This window comes from Idiotropiscis lumnitzeri, chromosome 12, assembly GCF_059441095.1.
Source record: "Idiotropiscis lumnitzeri isolate Australia: NSW breed Sydney's pygmy pipehorse chromosome 12, RoL_Ilum_1.0, whole genome shotgun sequence".
NCBI lineage: Eukaryota > Metazoa > Chordata > Actinopteri > Syngnathiformes > Syngnathidae > Idiotropiscis > Idiotropiscis lumnitzeri.
In genome coordinates, this window is record NC_142402.1 from 12,512,646 (window position 1) to 12,531,711 (window position 19,066).

At 41.3% G+C, this 19,066-nt stretch overlaps 1 protein-coding gene across 5 annotated transcripts in view; it reads left to right on the forward strand.

Moving 5' to 3' along the window:
* ptprsb (protein tyrosine phosphatase receptor type Sb) overlaps positions 1-19,066 on the forward strand; it is an 85,518-nt gene that overhangs the window by 12,538 nt on the left and 53,914 nt on the right. For 3 of the 5 annotated variants that reach the window (XM_088311775.1, XM_088311770.1, XM_088311773.1), the window contains exons 2-4: positions 4,949-5,159; positions 11,050-11,198; positions 12,975-13,116. In XM_088311775.1, coding sequence (XP_088167901.1) covers positions 5,018-5,159; positions 11,050-11,198; positions 12,975-13,116 — 433 coding nt within the window. In that variant the 5' untranslated portion in view covers positions 4,949-5,017. The remainder of the gene's footprint in view (positions 1-4,948; positions 5,160-11,049; positions 11,199-12,974; positions 13,117-19,066) is intronic. The other 2 variants (XM_088311771.1, XM_088311774.1) reach the window with 1 other exon arrangement.

A 19,066-nucleotide genomic window follows, 5' to 3' on the forward strand; every position in this document is an offset into this window, starting at 1 on the left:
GTTCGTGTGTGTCTATCTTCAAGTTTGTGTTTAAAAGAGAAAAGTGTGACAGCGAGACACTGCCAATCTCCCCCATGATGTTTTGCCATCTGCTGTTTGTGTGTGTTTTTTTTCCCCCCATTTTTTTTTTTTTTTTTGTGGACGTGTGTTTTGTGTGTGGGTGTGTGTTTTATGTGTACAAATGGCCTAGTGGGTGTTCATGAATTTGCAAGTGTCACTCGCCTAGAGGTTGCAGGGTCACAGGAAGCGTGAGGTAATATTAGTCCCGGCCGCTCCAAGTGTGTGACTAATACAGCCTTCCTCTCAACTTATCAAAAGAATGGCACACAAAGCCATGAATAATTGAAAACAAGGTTATTTTGGAGCTGCATCGTGAGCACTATTAGATCACAGGCTGGGGTGTAAACATGCAAGAACAAAAGTTGACTGCGAATTAATTAGAATTCCGCCATAAAGTTTTGTGGTGCAATGCAGAGCAATGGTGTTAAATCAATTTGTACTTTTGCCAGCTATGATGCCTCGTAGCTTTGCGATGCCCTGCGGAATGATCTTTTTTATTTTACTGCCCGTCACTTGTTGTCATGGAGACGAGTCTATTGACGCCACCTTCTTGCGGTGAAAGGGATTCTGGGTAAATGCGCGAGGTGGCTCCAAAAAAAATTAATAAATTAAAAAAAGAAAAAAAAAAAACGTCTTCTAGCGACTCCCAAGTGAGCAGGGCCACGCTAATCAGTCTGCTGGAGCACAATAACGAGTGTACATTTCACCACCTGAGCTGTGGTGTCATTATCTGCTCCATGCAATAAATAGCACATGTATCCCTCATCTATCTATCTGTCTGGAGGACCATCTGTGTTGTCACGCTGAAACGGTAATAAGCTTCCCTCCTCCCTACAACGCCTTCTTTTTGTGTTCTGTGTTGGCTTGATGCTGAGAGATGATCAGGCACAGCCTTACAATGCTTTCATGCTCAGTATAAATGTTTAAGGCCCTGAGCACCCCCCCCCCCCCCACACAGAACAACATATTTATCGTTAAAATATTTTTGGCATCGGGCAGAATCGTCGCACCTCCAAAAACAACAACAAAAAACAAAGCATGTTTGTTGAGCCATTAACATCGTCAAAGAGAGAGTCATTTCCGACACTTTGGATTGGGCAATAATTTGTCAAAATAACCAGCAAACGTGGAGAATGGCTGATATTGATTTGTGGAAAAAGAAGAATTAACCAAATGTGGTCACTCAATATTTAAGTCAGTCGATTTTTATTTTTTATTTTTTTGAGTGTATTCTCACCTCAGTTTCCCAATCTTTATTTAGCCAACACAAAAAAATTGCCAAATCTCATGGCATGTCACCAAACAAAAATGTTGTAATAATGATCTCGTCTGAATTTACCCACCAGTCGACTTAACGTGAAATCTGTGCCTGTTTAGTTGAACACAAAGCGATCATTCTGTAAGGCAAGAGTTGGATCCAGAGCGTTTAATTGTTCTGCCTGCCACTACTGCATATGCCACTGGCATAGATAAATGAAGCAATCTACTTTATTTGTTGAAAATAAACCGGCATATTTGGACTATTTACACCGAATTATTCCCCACGGCACAGCTAATGATCTGTCTCTTATAACTGATCCAAAACCATTCAAAGGCGTTCTCAATCTAAATTTTTTTATATTTGTACGAAGTGATTTGCTCTGTTATTTTTTTTTATTCTGCATTAACCTTAGACCAGTGGTTCTCAAACTGGGTTTGATGAGTTGTACCTTAAATAAATAATTATAATCTGAATTTGTTGTCGTAACAGTATGATTTGTTTTCGTTTTTTTTTTGGTATTGAGGGGTGCGCCTCAGCCATGTTTAATTAATTAATAAATAATAATAAATAAATAAGTTACTGACATTCAAACTGGAATGAGCGCCTCTGAAGTTCCCAATATGGAGCACATATTTTCCGTGCATTTTTTTGGTAGACGCCTAAAGCCTAAAACCCAACCACCAGCGCACCCCTCCTCACTGCATCTGCTTTGGCTGGCTCCCTCCAATAACCCAGCTGTAAGACACTCCAGAGAATGTTGCTTGAATGCTGTCGATGGCCCATGAGCAGCTGCAGGAGCCGATGCGGGTCACGGGAGAAAGGATTTGGCCATGAGCATGAGGTTAGAGTGCGCGCAGCAAGAAGGAGGTGAACAAAAGGGTGTCGCGCGGACGACGGCGTCACGGGAGGTTAACAAGAAAACGAAGGACACGAAGGATGGAGATGAGTAGATTTCAGCAACGCAGCGCCTCATGCAGACGTGAGACGAGGAAAAGATGAAGGGTTTAGGAGGCTGGGTGGGTGACGAAAGTGGAAGGGGAAGAGCGAGGGCTTTGTCAGCAGGTGAAAGACAACAGGGAACGCCGGATAAAGCGCAGGGAAGATATGAAGGGTTACGCTGAGGGCAGGGTGAGATAGGGGAGGCCTCGGCAAACCGGGCAAACGAGGGAGAGGGAGCAGACAGTGAAATATATATGAGAGGCGTCTAATGTCGGAGCGGCTATGTGTCTGCACGCGGAGCAACAGCCCTAGTTAGATTAACAGCAGCAAATTGAGTTTCCCTAAGAGGGGAATTTACTTAACGTGCCGCCGCCGGAGCTTGAACGAGCCCCGATTCTTCTTATCATATAGTTCAATTGAAAAAACGGACATGTTGAAAGCTTTTCTATTCGACCTCGATTACACCCGGGCCTCAGATAAGACCAAGGCTACGGAGCGGTGAACGAAATAGAGCTTGTATATCAGATAGACGGACGTGCTTTTCCAGATTGGCTATTTTTAGAGGAGGAAGTGGCAGCCAGTAATGTGTTGGAGCAGGTCATTACCTCGATAAGTAGACGGGGGAGTCTTTGAATATGTAACGCACCAGAAATGCCTCTTTCGTTTAGGAAAATAGGCGAGGAAGGGTCAGCGGTAATCTCGACGAACCATTAGCGCCCACGCGGAGGGGATGTCACGGTGAAGGCGGCGTTGTTGTGCATGCTGATACATCAATGACAATATGGACTATCAACATGCCGTGTCACGCTCTGGGCACTTGCTCGTGGCGGGACATGCAAGTTAGTACCTTGGCCTTCAGTTACCCGACTTAATCCACTTTTTAATATCACCGCTAGCACGTCGCAAAAACGTAAACCATGTCAATAAATCATGTCAATGTTTATGATGTCTGCTGCTTGGAAGAGGTGGGCAATTTTTTTTTTTTATCCTAGTGGGTCGCACATAGGACTATGCAATTCCTAAAAGGATGCTACATTAAACACGGTCGTAATACGGGTTTATTTTTCAGATGACATTTCTCACTGCATGTACGGTATAAGAAATGCACTGTCCAAACCCAACCAACCACATAGTTTGAAGCAAACAAGAAATATAAACACATAGTGTGATGTTATTTTATTTTTTTCACAAGACAGTACAAAACTGCTCAACAGCAAACCAACATTAAGTACAAGAAATAATTTGATGCATTTTATTAAGTCATTCTGAATCTTACAAAGATGATTGGATCTACTTACATTGTAATTTTCTCAACGTGTGTATTTTTTGTTTGATTTTTCGTAGATTAGGTTTTATTGGTTTTTGAAGAATTTATTGGGTTTAAAAAAAAAATAACTTGGCTCTTGATGTAAAAATTCCAATGAAATAAAAATAGTTGGGTCCACATGTCATCCAAAGCCTGACTGAAAATGAGACTAGAAAAAATGAGACAACCGATCGAAACACCCGGGCCGTCCATGCATCCGTTATCGGCTGCTTAATCCTGTTCCGGGTCGGAGGTGAGCTCGAGTCTATTTCAGATGGCTTTGATTACACTCACCAGTCATTCTCAGGTATTGAGAAATAACAATTCATACTCACATTTACAACCTATTAGTCTGGATTACCCATTGAAATCCCCACACGGGCAGACAGAAAGATAACACCAAGATTCCAACAAAAATTTATGAAGCAGATGTTCTCGCCCCATATTTTTGCCAGATGCTCCACTAATATATATATATATATATATATATATATATATATATATATAAATTGTACATTTCTACTCGAAATCAAATGTGCATAGATGTTGTGCGGCAGGTTAACAAAGATTCCTTACGCTCCCACTTGTTTTCTGACATGAAGGAGTGACGGAGGACTGGACTGAAACGTTATTGACCGCGGGACACTGAGCCTCCGCTCGGCCTGTGTTCTTCTCCGCAAGAACACAGAACTGAATGATGTGAGCCGTATGTGCGCGGCTGCTCATTTTTACGAGAAGAGAGGCCGATAACGACCTTCCCTGATTCTGCAGTCTTTGATTCAAGTGCTGCTTATTGCAGTTTTGTCGCATTCTGACCCCTCAATGAAATGTTTTCCATTACAGTGGCACACTCGAGCGTTGTTATTAATTGACTCCTTTATGTTCCACCATAACAGTGAAATCGAATTAGTTAAATCAGCGCTAAAGATAAATTAAATTATTATGACTTTTGGGGAGAGTAAAGCAACTTAAAAATGTATCACTGCAGCTTATTTCACGGTTCACTAACACAGAGGCTCATTAACGCTGAAGCAGTGTGGCAAAATAACCATTTCAGCCTGTTTCTTGTCTTAGTTGGTGCACAGTGGCGCTTTTGTTCCGGTATTAGTTGAGTCAGGACTGGCCCACATGAGCCTTTAATCCCAGTTAGAAGTACTCTGGCTAAATCAAAAGACTTAATCCTGCATTAGCATGAATTTGCCTTTAATTTTTCTTCATGAGGAGGTTTTCTCCTACCTCGCGTTGAATTTTTGGATGAGTCCCCTCTTCCCCTCGTCGTGCACTGACATTTCAACGATGAATCAGAGATGCGGCTACTATGCTTTCATCCATTTTGGCTGACCTTCATGTATTTCTGTGTGTGCGTGCGTGTGTGTCTACAGAGTGCCTACCCCTGCTGAGTGAAGCCCCAACCACATTTCAGTCATCTCAAAGCAGCCTACAGTGGGACCATGCATCAGTGCAGCACGGGCGGAGCACGAGCCCAGTCCAGGAGGCTGAACCCCGCGTTCCGCCTCAGGACCTCCCCCCTGTGTCTCCTACTGCATCTCATCATCCTCCTCATTAAAGTGAACAATCTTTCTGCAGTACCAGGTATGTCTCGTGTATTTTATGTTTCTTCTCATGTTATTCAAGCATATATACACGCTTTTATAATTCAATGCGCAAACGCGCTTCAAATATGTCGTGGCACAAGTGAAGAGAAAAAATGCGGAGCATTCAATCAAGCTGCCATGCCCTCGGATGTGAGCAAGGAGAGCCCCAGACATGGATAAACTTTCAGTTTTCAGGATCAGCACAAATACAGAATGACAAGAGGAGATGCACAGACTAATTCAGGACACACCCCTTAAAGGCACACAGTCGTGAAACAACACAGTCCTAATTGTCCTTAATAAAAACACATAATGAGCCCTTTTGGGGTGTTTCTTGTGAGAGACAAGAAGAGGTCAACTAAACATCATTATTTTTTTTTTTTATAAATGTATCCCTTTTTTTTTAACGTTTTGCATTCTAGGAGAATGCTTCCATTTGTGGTTGGCAGTGCCTCCAACTTGGAGACTATTAATTTGGTTTGTCACATAAGAGGCAACACGTCTTCAAAAACCAACAGAGCAGTCGAGATTTGACTGATTCAACATCCTGAGATCTTCATTACTCATTTTTAAAAAAATGCAGTTCCAGTTGCTCTCCTTCAACGGCTTTGTGACCAATGACATGATAATCTCACTGTCATGACAGTCTATAACAGGTGTGGGCAAACTGCGGCCCGGGGGCCACATGCGGCCCGTTAAACGTTTTGATCCGGCCCGCTGAATTTGAAAAAAATTAAATGGATAAACCCTCTTAATGTTTTCTGAATATTGTGCAAAAAACATATATATTGTTGTAATGCTTTTGATCACGTTCATTTAAAATTAAATGTATTTTTTTTTCTCCCATGAGGTAAGGTTACCAAAACTCTCCATCCATCCGCTCCTGGTCTGGCCCCTTTGTCGAATTTTACAACCCATTGTGGCTTGCCAATCAAGTCCATAACCATGTAGTATCTAAAGTTAGCATTTTAACATGAAGAATAGTGTTGTCTGACATTTCTACCGGCATTTTCCACCATTTCCCAATTGAGGGTGATACACTGAATTTTTTGGGGGAGCCATGTGACTACCTGGTGGCCCCAAGAGTTGCTGTCGCATAGCTCTAAAATATGATAGGATATAAAAATCCAATGAGAAAACGGATGACTATGGCAATAAAAATGTCATAAGAAACAGCTAAATTGTCAAATATTACTATTTTTATTCAAAACAAAATGCTGGCATGAGGTAATGTGAGGTTATACACTGTGGCAAGTGGGAATCTGGTGAAATAAAGTCAATTGTAAAAAAGTGACGACTTTTCTCAAAATGAACATGGCTATGTACTGCAGCAGCGAGATTAAAAATACATGAATACAATATAAAAGATACAGCAAAAACACATTTTAAGGGAAATAAAGGGACATTGGATTTGGGGAAAATAATAAAAAAAGAAAAAGAAAAGTTCCAAAAATTCATGCCGAATCCAACTGAGTCAGTCCAAAACACTTTTGCACGATACTCTGTCAGTTTGGATTCATTACAGTCCATTTCTTTTGTCTGAAACCTTCCTAAATTCTTGTGAGAACAGGCTGTCCTACATTATTTGGTTGCCATGGCAACTCAAGTTCTGTGATAGCTGGAAGTATTTCTCAGGAATGGGAAGGATGTCTGAATAGATTGCATTTTGACATTGAAACAGACGGACAGTCAATCAGATTTGAGCGTTCCGTCATGCCTGGACGTCTTTTTACCTTCCGAGATAACCATCCAACCATATCCGACCAATCGAAGGGGTCTCACTTCTCCCCGTGAATGGCAGCTGCTGTCTAATCAGGTGTGAATGTATTGTACCATAGTGTGAATATATGGGGGTACATGTTTGGGATTTGGCATGCCCATGTTTGCACGTCTGTAAGAAAGCGTGTGTGTGTGTGCGCGTGTGTGTGCGTGTGTGAGATATAGAGGAGTGAAAGCAGCCTTGTGAGTACATTGGAACTGGACCGCTGCTTGTTAATGTGTTTTGATAAGCCGGGAGGTCCCATCAGCATGTTTCTCATCATCCTTTTGATGACAACATTTGCACAGATTTCCTGCCTCAGTGGTCAACACACACACACTCACACCGCACACTCTCGCAAAACAAACAATGCAAATTGCATTTCTCTGTAAGGGACTGTTGTTGTAATGTTCTTTTTCATTTGTCTTACTCATTTGAGGCCATGTTATTTTCGTTGCCATATTAGTGACTTCGACAGTTGGCGTATCATATACGGTATGCGGTAAAGCTATGCATCTCCATGGCAACCCGTCAATCAAAATGTCTAAGAATCTCATGCAAAGCGCCTACAGAGAATAGATTTAATTTGAGAGGCATACAAGCAAATGTTGAAATCTTTTTTGTCAACAAATAATTTGAATGAGCAATCATCAATTAACTTTAGCATATAATTTTGCAGTATAAAATGGGTCATTCCACTAAATTGGTGTACCGCTTTCAAAATATACTTAACTTTCTTACTTACTTTTTTTTTTCAACTCTAAATCTGGTAAAACAAATATTGAAGAAGACATTAACTCATCTCAGAGACATAACTGATAATAATAATAATAATATTAATAATAATAATAACGTAGTAATAATAATGTAATAATAATAAAGTAATAATAATAATAATTCAGGTAATTTATTTGTGATAGAGTAACAGGACTGGGGGAAACTTCAGGATCACGACTGAAATAGAAATTAAGACAGTATATTGTTGCAAAGAAGTTAAATTATTGCATTTCATAATAAAATCTAATTTCAGGAAAACGGTGCCCTACAATGCCTGCTATTTTCTACAATTTAAATGAGTTTAAAATTAATCTTTGAAATTACATTTTTTAAATGTGAAATCATTTCAATGTGCAGGTAATGTGCTTGATTGATATTTTTTTTTATACTATATATATTTCACAGTTAATTAATTTAATTCATGCTTCTAAATGTTTCATTTGATTCTGTAGAATGTACTTTTTACAACTGTATCTCAATCATCTTTCCGACTCGGAATTTCCAGTTGTTTAAAATGAGATGAAACTGACTTTAGTCAAAACACACAAATGAGAAGAAATGCACGAGTGAACATGACTTAAAGGCTTGTCAGACCCCGGCTGATTTCAGTATAACGCCCCGACATCAGTCCTATTTCGCTACAAGAGCCAAATGCAATTTGTAACAGCAGCTCTTCCTAGCCCATATACGTCTTTCAAAGAGGATGCATTTAAATTGCATTTACCACTTTAAATGGACTGTCACAGCCTGATCTGTAGCAGACATAGACCTCCATTCGTTCCAATGTGGATTGCTTTGTTACACCTGCCACCGAGCACGGCTTCAATCAGTCACTCAGACGATCACAGGTTTAAAAAAGGTTTATAAAAGTCGGCAATCGGTAGAAGATTAGTCTGCTCTGGTGAAAACAAGTGAAAGCTTTTATGAAGAGAAAGATCCCCTCATTAGTCCCGTATTTTCCGAGCAGCTCCGCACAACAGCGCGGTCATAACAAGTTTTTGTTCAGTGCAAATCCACCCAAAGTCAGTGCCTTGCAGGGCTTTTCCCTGGCTTTAAGATGAGGCTTAAGTGGTAACATTGCCAGTGGGGTCGGTTTTGCAAGAGGATTGGTGTTGAAGCGCATTTAAGGGAGTACAGAAAACATTCTGGACGGTACATAAAGCCAGTGAGATCATGTTCGAGCTCAACGAGGCATATGAAATTCAGGCATAATCCTGTCACAGGAACAAGGCTGTCCGAGGTTACAATTTTTTTTTTTTGTACTTTAGCAGGTTTTAGGGGCTCCCAACGTCCCAGAGCATCTCTTTGAGTCTCCTCTTTTAGTAGGCCAGGTATATGGTGCTCTTGGGGCTTCGAATGACAGCCATGAATTTGTTCTGATTGACTGCTCTGTGCCAACTCCAGCTTTATGTATCATCCTGTTGAGGATTGCGGCTAAGCATTAAATGAGACCACTTCATTTCTGACATTCAGGATTTGTTTTCTTTATTTATTTCTAGCACAGAGCAGCATACATACCTGTAAAAAAATATATATATTTTTTTTCAGAATAATACAAAGGCATCCAGGCATTGCTACGTTTTACAAAAACAATATTCACATGTCCTAAATCCAGGCCAGAAAATGTGTTGTGGCCCGATGACACCAGAGTAGAATTTCTGGCCAATTCTATGGAGGAACACCACACCCACAGAGCAATATGCTCTAATATTTTTTTTTTCTGGATTTAGGAGGCATGCGGTGATGTTTATGAACTCTTCCAAATACGTTGCATATGTTGATTGATAATGTCTAAATGATATTGTACTTTTGGGAACGGCCCCAAATCCCAAGGAAAAAAATCCAAACGAAAATCTGTGGCGCAACCTAAAATGGGCTGTACACCGGATCGTCTCACACAATCTAACTGATTTTGAGATTATTGCTAGGAAGAGTGATGCTCAAACCCAAAAAGAGTGAAGGCTATAAAATGTAAGCAAAACAAGACCCATTTTGACCCGTACAGTTGAGGAGTGTCAAAAAATTCAATTCGCTAGTGTCACAAAAGAACGATATCTTTTCAAACTTAAAAAAAACCCCTACAAATTATGAGTTTCCACAACCAAAACATCTATAAAACGATCCTGAGGCATTTCCTTCATTCAGTGTGTGAGAAGAGGCAAGAATTGTGAAAGTGCATAATGCCCTGAGCATCTGACACTTCCCGGCCAAGAAATACATCATGGTGCTAAATCAATCTCCCAACTCTTCCCATCTGGCTCCAAGTCATTTTTTTACTTCCTCAAGCTCGACGGAATGATCAAGGGGACCCGTTACGTAGACAATGGAGCTCTTGAGAATGCTGGAAAAATCTTACAGCAAGGCTTGTCAGTGAAGACTGGGAAAGTGCGTTTCACACACCGCTATATTAGCAAGGGCGTATCCTCTATTTTTAGTCATTGTAATGAAAGTGAATGTCTGTTTTTAGCTTTGGAGGTGTGAACATGTACAAGCAGCCTTTTGGAATCTGCAAGTGATGATTCGTGATGATTTGTTTCAGCTCCTACTCTCTCCTTGAGAGAAACAGGAGAGAGTCAACACAGCAGGACCTTAGCCGCCCAGACTTAGGGGAGTGGGAGGAGGGACTCAGGTTGCCATGGTAAGGGTCATCCTGCCTTCACCCTGATGGATCGCGGCGATTCTGTAGCTGACGAGGAGTTAAGCTGGCCACCATGGCAACAGGCCACAGACAGCAAGGGATGGTTGCATGTTGGCTCGTTGATTGATCTGACTCACTCGCTAGGAAAAATATAGGTTCAGTACTATTGGCACAATGGCGGGCTCGGAAAATTGCTGTTTTTCGTGGAGAGGGCAATTGCGGCACTTTTCTAATACTGCACTCCAACACAAAGCATAATCGTCGCTATCATTCTCCTCCAATTCCTCCCTTTGGGTAAAACAAATTTATAGTAATGTTGATGAAATGGTAAAGTATAAATCCCCCAAGGTGATGTTTCTGCTGCCGAATTGACCCATCGGTTATGAATACACGCCAATTAGATGTGTCGTGCGCTTAATGCTTGCGTAAGAGTGACTTTGCTGCAGTTCAGAGCTCGACTGGCCTGCAAGCAGAGTGTAAGCGAGCGAGTTGGACACAGAGAGTGCCGTTCCTCTAAAGCCCAACCCAATCTTTTATTTATGACCCACAGGAAGTCCTTCAGCGTGTCCTCTAGATGATACCCAGGAATTTAGCTCAACACAAGGCAGCACAAAACAAACTGTGACCGGTGCAAATTTTGGGACGGGTCAGCTGTGTTGTCGTTCTCGGCGATCAACTTTCACACGTCTTTTTTTTTTTCTTTTCTGCTCTCAGCTGCGCCCAAATTCACCAAGATTCCCACAGACCAGATTGGCGTATCAGGGGGCGTGGCATCGTTTGTGTGCCAGGCCACCGGGAATCCCAAGCCGGTTGTCTACTGGAACAAGAAGGGCAAGAAAGTCAACTCTCAGCGTATCGAGGTGGTTGTCACAGTGCGCAATGTCAAAAGCTTACGTTTGCTGCATGGCATGCACAATTCCGACTTCTAGTTTATATCTCATAGTCTAGCTTGTCTTAGACTCATCATATTGCCCTGAGGCACTTTTTTTCTTACAGTACTATATTGCAGCGTATAATTACAGTAGGTTAAAAAATGTCATCTGTTTCCCAAACATGAAAGTACCCGGAAAGTCTTGTCAATTTGACACCACAGGTTGTTAACAACCCCGCCACTTTTCAATTTTTAATTTAAATACCAAGTATATAAAAATAGGCTTGAAAATCATTCAAAGTCAAGCGGTTCTCTCCGCTCTTAGAAGCTGTGAGAGTGTCAATTAAATGCCCAGAAAACCGTCAACTGTCAATCAAGCGGCACAATTCCGACTTGGAAAACAAGATGCTACTTTGTCCAGCATCTTTCTTTCGACGCCGCTTAAGTACATGTTTGAGCCACGAAAATATAGCCTCTATTTTTCTCACGATCACGAGTCACGGCGAACTGTTGACACTAGCACAGGAATTTACATTTGAACTTGATTTTCTATAGAATTTTCATCTGAAAACAGGTGAGATGTATACAGAGAAAATCAGTTGATACTCATGGATACTCGCAACATTAACATTTAATTGGTGTCATTAAAATAATTATGTGATAAAAGTTTTACTATTCACTCAAAGGCAATATTCAGCATTATGTTCTTTAGCAGTTTCGAGCCGAGCCTTTGGGAAATGGGGTTAAATGAAGCAATCGTTGTCGTGCTCCGAGGGCTGAACAGATGCAAATGATTGCAGGCCAATTCTTTTTTTTTTTTTTTTTTTTCAGGGAGGGAGGAAGGAAGGGGGCGGGATTTGTGGGGGGTTCATGCACCAATGAGCACCTTGTATCTGATTGAAGCGTTCGTATGTTGTTCTTTTCATAAATGCATGCTACTAACGCCACGTGTGCCCGTAAATGAATAATTTATTGTCACTTAATGCATGGTACTACGTTGCATTCCAAACAGTGAGCCCAGAACGGTAAGTGTGACTCGCTGGGGTGTCTTGCCACAAGACACCAGGTTCCTGCAGGTAGGTGTCTTAATGATGGGTTGAAGTACAGTGTTTATAATTATGTAATAAACGGTTAGTTCATGTAATAACTTTAAGTGGGTATCAAGCTCAATGATGATGGCAAATTAAAATTCTAACCTGTTGTGATTCCTGTGCCATTCATGAAATTCCACCGTGTTTTTATTTTCTGAGCTCGTTCTATCAAGCCAAGATGACACCAAAGTGCTGGTTAATATGAAAATAATCATTCGCATGGGTTGAGAGACCGTCTTTATTCCATGTGTATATTTCGCTCTGCAGAGTTGAAATGAAAAAGGTAAAAAAAAAAAAAAAAAATAGAAAAATGCACTTTATTTTATTAGTGCCTGTCAGTTGGAGGTTATTTTTTTTCGCCCCAGCAAATCAAATAATCTGTAAAGTTGTCATATGAGATTGGATTGCACTAGGGGGTGAATAAGGTTTTCTAAATCTGAATATCGAAATATATTAAGGTGTTTAGTTTGTATTTATTATTTAAAATGTTATCCCAGTGATAATCATACACGTTTTTTCACCATTCGCGGCAAGGCTTGAAGTCGAAGACCCAGGCTAATTCAAAGGCCAAAAATATTCTGTACCACATCCAAGGGTACATTCTAACGCTTCTGGTTTACCTTTGTGGATCTATTTCCATTGCGATGTAATTAAAGCCTCTTTCTGTTGCCGTTCAGACCATCGAGTTTGACGAAGGTGCCGGCGCCGTGCTGAGGATCCAACCTCTCAGAGCACCTCGAGACGAGAACATCTACGAGTGTGTTGCACGCAACAGCGAAGGAGAACTGTCAGTCACGGCAAAGCTGGCCATCATCAGAGGTGAGACAACGGCGGCGGTGGGAAGTCACAAAGTAAAAATTATTATGACATTATTAATGTACTCGTACTTCAGTATTTACTTGTATTTTTATGATGTTTTTTCTTATGCTTTATTGTTAAATATTGAGAAGTAAATATCAACCTGAGATCGTAATGGTGGGTAGCAGATTGGAAGAAGCAAAATTAGATTTTCCTCAGCTGTTTTTTATTTTTTTTTTTAAGAGAATTGTTTGGTGCTGTCTGTTCCCAGAATTATTTCCGGCGAATAGTTTGTCTTGTGCCACTCGAAAAACCTCTAATGTGTCCTGTTCACCTGGAAAAAATAAAAACACGCGCAAGGTGTTTTAGCTAAATGAGCATTTTTTTTTTTTTTATAACATACAAGTTGAATCAATGCTAACCAGCGCTTGGTTTTAAAATCAACAACAACAACATGCAACTTTGTGTACATTTTATTTAATCAAAATTACTACTGTATTATACTCATTTTTTACATTGTATTTAAAGGGGGAGAGGCAATATTTGAGTGTAGCCTCACTTTACTAATCCACCCCACCTCATCGAGTATCTTATCAAAGCCACGGCTCTCACATGCAGTATGTGAACGTGTGTTTCTCAAACACGACCATTCATAATGGCATGCGATCAACTTCAGGACTAGGTGAGTACTTTTGCCACCTCTGCACAAAGGCGCACATGGCTCTCTGTGTCTCATCACTCTCTTACACGTGCAGGCACCTGGCTTTGGTTGTTGTCCCCCCGTTGCTGTAGCAAGCCGGGCCAACGCTCGACCTCGGCGTGAAGCTGCAGTCGACTGTTCTTTTTATAGTCACATCAGGCTCGCAGGCTATCAGGGCTGCTGCATCCCAGCGTGCCCCAATCACTCGCACATCCTGGCCAGAGTGCTGGTTAATCACTGGTTCACAGCCTCCTTGGAGGAATACTCTCCAATGTGGTGCTCCAACACGCTATGAACTTGACTTGCAGCTGTGAGCACTGGCCAGCTGCCCAACGCAGCAGCAAAGGACAAAGAAATAGAAGGGATGGCCGCTAGAGCCATGACAAAAAAAAAAAGAAAAAAATCAGAGGATTAGACATGGGGCTGGCAGACAACCCGTATCTGCCGGCGGAAATTGAGGAAGCAAGGGCGCGAGGGGGGGGGCGGGGGGGTCGAGAAGAGGTGAAGCGCAGTTGCTAGAGGGTGAAGAAACGGGTGGTGGCGTGAGTCAAGTGAAACAAAAGAGATGGAATGAGATGACAGAGGAGTGGAGGGGAAGAGAAAAGGAAGGTAAGAACGCAAGAGGGGGTTCTGCGGAGCCATGAACAGAAGGTTGGCCCGGCCGTCCCTTGGCCATCTGTTAACCCGGCCCATCATCTTTGTACACAGCCCCAATCTAAAAGCCATTACCACATGAACTACACTATACCAAATCAGTATATAGGTAATGTTTTTCTTGTGGGTTATCTAGCAAAACAATAGACTGGTTGAATTAGAGTTTATTGCTATGATTGTAGCTCAACTTTAACACATTGGATTAATCACATTTTTATACAAATACAGCAATTCTGCATGACCTTCACCCTCATTGTTTTTTAATGAAGGCTTAATGGCTCACGTCACTTTAAAGGGCACGATATGATAATCAAACTAACATGGGTTTCCCTGAGCCCACTTGTTGCATAGCATCGACGCAATATAGATTAAAATCATAAATCTAGTTGACTATGATGATGATCTGTACTGCACAAACTCTAGAAAAAAAATTGAAGCATTCATGTTTCAGTTCCACTGGAGTTATTATTAGACAGTAAACATATGAAGGAACAAAAATCTGATGAATTAATAAATAATATTTTTTTCAGCAATTAATTGATTTGAGACTGAAATCGCGATTTCAGACAAGATTTTGAGATCGTCTAAGCTGCGTTTTTTTTTTTTTGTTTTTTTTTTTGAAGGGTGTACTTTATGCAAGTTCCTGCTTAGCAACAGCAACGAGCTGCGTGATGCGGATCATCTCATCCGAATAAACTACCCCGTTAACAGACATTGTTTTAACTGAGGAGGCAAACGTGGAGTCACGAAGGGCGCTAATCGTTAAAGTGAAAGAAAGAGTCGGGAAAGACCCAGAATAAGTGGTTAGGAGTACAGACAACTTTTAACAAAAGGCTGGCTAGAACCAAATTGGGGCGGAGAGCCAGCAGCTGTGAAAAGAAATGTATTTCAATCAATACGTATCTAGACATAAAATTAGATGCCGGTTATATTAGCAATTTAGCAGACGCTCTCAGACCAGGAAACGTAAACGGCTGACGTCATCATGACGAAGAGGTTTGATGTCAAACGTATATTAAATAATCTCATCAATAATATTTGCACCACGGAGGAATGAGTTTTAAAATCTACACAATAGATCTCAAAATTATATATTTTAATCATTTTTGCTTTGCTAAGGGACAATGATTTTATTGACATAATCTGACATTTATGTACAAAGAACATGTCCATTAGTACGAAATATAAAACATTTTGCGATTCAACAAAATGCATTTTAATATTCACAATTATACATAAATACAAACTTATACTTGACTGCACGCAGAATTTGAGAAAGAACTGCCCCCCTCACAAAACCTCTTGAGTGTCCTTGCATTATTACAGTAATCACTTTTATTGTTTTAATGGTATGATGGCATTTTCAGTCATGTTTGTAAATGTTGCTGTCAAGAAACTCGCAAATCAAATTGAAATTGCAATATCTGTCAGAAAAATCGCAATACAATTTTTTTTTCTGAAAATCATTCAGCCTTATTTCCAAATTAATGATTTGTTGAATTCATTCCATTTGAGTATTTTGCACTAATAACTCTAAAACCATGAACCCCAACAAGCTATAAAATATCAACGTGCTTCAGGAAAGATCATGTCATCCAAGATTGCCACTAAGTGTAAAGTCTCCAAAAAACATCAAATGCAATCATGAACCGATTTGCTCCAAATTGCCTCTGAGCCATTGATGTCATAAAGAAGCTTTCCATTAGTGGCCAAACCCTTCCACTCGTGCAAAAAAAAAAAGTATTTTTGTCCTCGACCATGCACCATGTCAACATTTCGTATAATGGTTGACCGACACTAATAGCAGCTTGTGCGATGCTTGTGGTGGGCCTCTGGATGTGGTTTACTGCTCTACAAAGCTTGCTAATGGATGAAGATGTGGCAGTTTATCGTCACTGAGCACTTGGACGTTACCTTTTCTGTTCCATTGCACACATGCGACTTCATTTCACAATCACATTTCTTCCACGACTTCTTGTGGCCCACAGCAGTCTGTTTCTAATTTCTTCTCTTCTTGTTTTATTCATATTTTCTTTTTCATTTTAACTCTCATCTATCCTGCCTGACCTCCCCGTCCGTCCAATAGCCACCCCGCCGCCCCGCCCCCCCCCCATCCCCCGACCTCCACTTTCACTTCCTTGCAAAGCAAGCACTTCTATGCACATTGCAGTGATTTCGTTGAGCCTTCAGGAAATGTGGATATCTGCACTCCTGCATGTTGGAAAACCTCTGGTGGGCGAGTGGCTCGCATCGCTGCAGAAGGGTGTGCGCTTGTTTGCGTGCGAATGCATCAACTCCTTCTTTCGGAGTGTAGGTTGATCTGTGCATGTTTGTGTGTGCGTGGTTTGTGCAGTGTAATCCTGATTATACTCACTTCCCAGTGCCCCATTTTAGGAGAAAGGGAAGCATGAAGTGGGGGAGGCAGGGGGGTGAGGGAAGAGAAGGGAGGAGAGATGATCTGCCACCACCATAAACACCTTTCATATGACGGACAGTCAGATCAGATCCTACCCCCCCTCGGGCGTCTGCTGCGCTGGCAGGCCGGCGGCTCAGGCAGCGGAGGAAACAGAGGGTATCAACTCGTCCTGCAAGAGGATTACACTCCTTGAGTGGAGAAACATGTGCCTCGTTTTTATATATTTTTTTCTACTTCCTGCCCCCCCTCCCTTCTTTCTTCTCCTTGCACACGATTCTCCACGCTTGTTTGCATGGAAGCGTGTGACACGGCCATGTTTGATGTGTGTGTTTAGTGCCGGCGGATCAGAGTGCTGAGCCGAAGCGAGGCTTTTGGATAGAGGTGACTCGCCGGCCTTATTTTTCATTGTGTTGTGTGGTGATCTATTCTCATAAAGGCCCATTAGCATTTAAAGTGCTGCTCTTCAGTCCTCCTGCAGTCTATAGGAGTCAAAGCATTAGAGCCTCTGAGGACTGCAGATTATTCCTGATTCAGGCTCCCCGCGATCGGCTTTTATTCGAGGCGTCTCTCATGCACGTGGCCGTTCCTGACACAAATGAACTGGAGGAAGAATAGGCAGCGGGTCTCTCAAGCAGGACAACGCTGATTTGTTTCTGTTGAGTGTATGTGCTTGTGTCACCGTGTGTGCGAGGGATGGAAACAAAAAAGCGCGGCAAGACGGGAGGGGAAAAAACTGGAAGGGTGTTTGTGTGTTTGCATCGTTTGCATTAGGTCCTTGACTCTGTGTGTCTTCTCTGCCAGTTTGAATGTGTGTGTCTGTGGAAGAATGAATTGCATATTCGGCCAAGTCGCGATGCTTTTGCCGCCTGCTTTTTGGGCACCAGGCGTGAATGTCCTTCTGTAAACATAACCGGGCCAAAATGTACGTGCTCACCCTCATCACGCGCACAAACACAAAGCTCCGGGGGAACAATGCTGGCTGGTCCTTGCCAATGTTCCTAAAAAAATGCTGTTGACTCGCTGTGTTTATAGACGCACTGCTCATTTTTTCCATATGCTGTCCTATCAATTTCACCAGGAGATGAAAAATAAGCTCTACTTTTTTTTCACTGCGGTGTTTGTGTCTGATAAATGATTCATTTCGTGAAAAAGCGTGATCAAGGCCATGCCTGCAGTATCTATTTCAAGCAGCCGCTGACTCAACCAGGAGGCTGGCTCAATACCTGTAGCTCCCACATCCCTCTTCTGCTCACCAGTCAACTATAACGCGGCGTCCAGTCTCCATGAGATGTGCACTATCGGTAGAACCCGCATGCGGCTACATTGAGTTTCCGTCCATCTTTTTTTTTTTTTTGCAATGTAATAACAATGTAACTAACGGCAGTGTTGTTTGTATTGAAACACATTTTCAAATACTGGAAATAGAATCAATCTGTTTCAGTGTCAGACAATAAGTAATATTTTGACATTCACCATTTACCACTAAAAATGGTCTCACTCAAATAAATCTAACTTATCTATGATTGAAAAATATATAATCTTGGATGACACATGATATGCGTAGCATTTTACGTAATGGAGGTGAGTTCCCTGTTACAGTATCTCACAAAGTACCAAATCGTGTCTTTTCCAATTTGACCATTTTCACAAAAGGGTGTACTCACTTTTGTTGCAAGCGGTTGAGGCATGAATAATATTTTAAGGGACAATAAATTTACACTGTTATACAAGTATGAACACTGACTACTTTGTAGCAAAGGGTAATTTCGTTACGATTATCCCATTAAAAAAAATATATTTAGAAAAATATGAGGGATGTACTCCATGTAGGGAGATACTAAAATTTTCCCTCTGCGGATCATTTGTATTCATTGAAATAACATTAACACAAATTCTCAAAAACCTATGATTGTGGACGGGGGCTGCTTTGTGCCTGAAAGTGGAAACAACAAACACTAAATGTTCTTTTGTTCTTTTTTTTATTGATGTTGACCTTTTGGTAGTTTTGTTTCGCATACATTACAGCGCAGCCACGACAGATGTCACTATAATTTCAGTTTCCGGTTCCATTGCCATTGTAACACCTCCGCTGGTACCCTGTGGTGTGGCGGCGTGACAAAAACAACAGAAAAAAAAAAAAAACCATTCTAGTCATTTAAGTTGTGTTGTTGAATTTGACTTTCAAGTGAATTGATAAATAT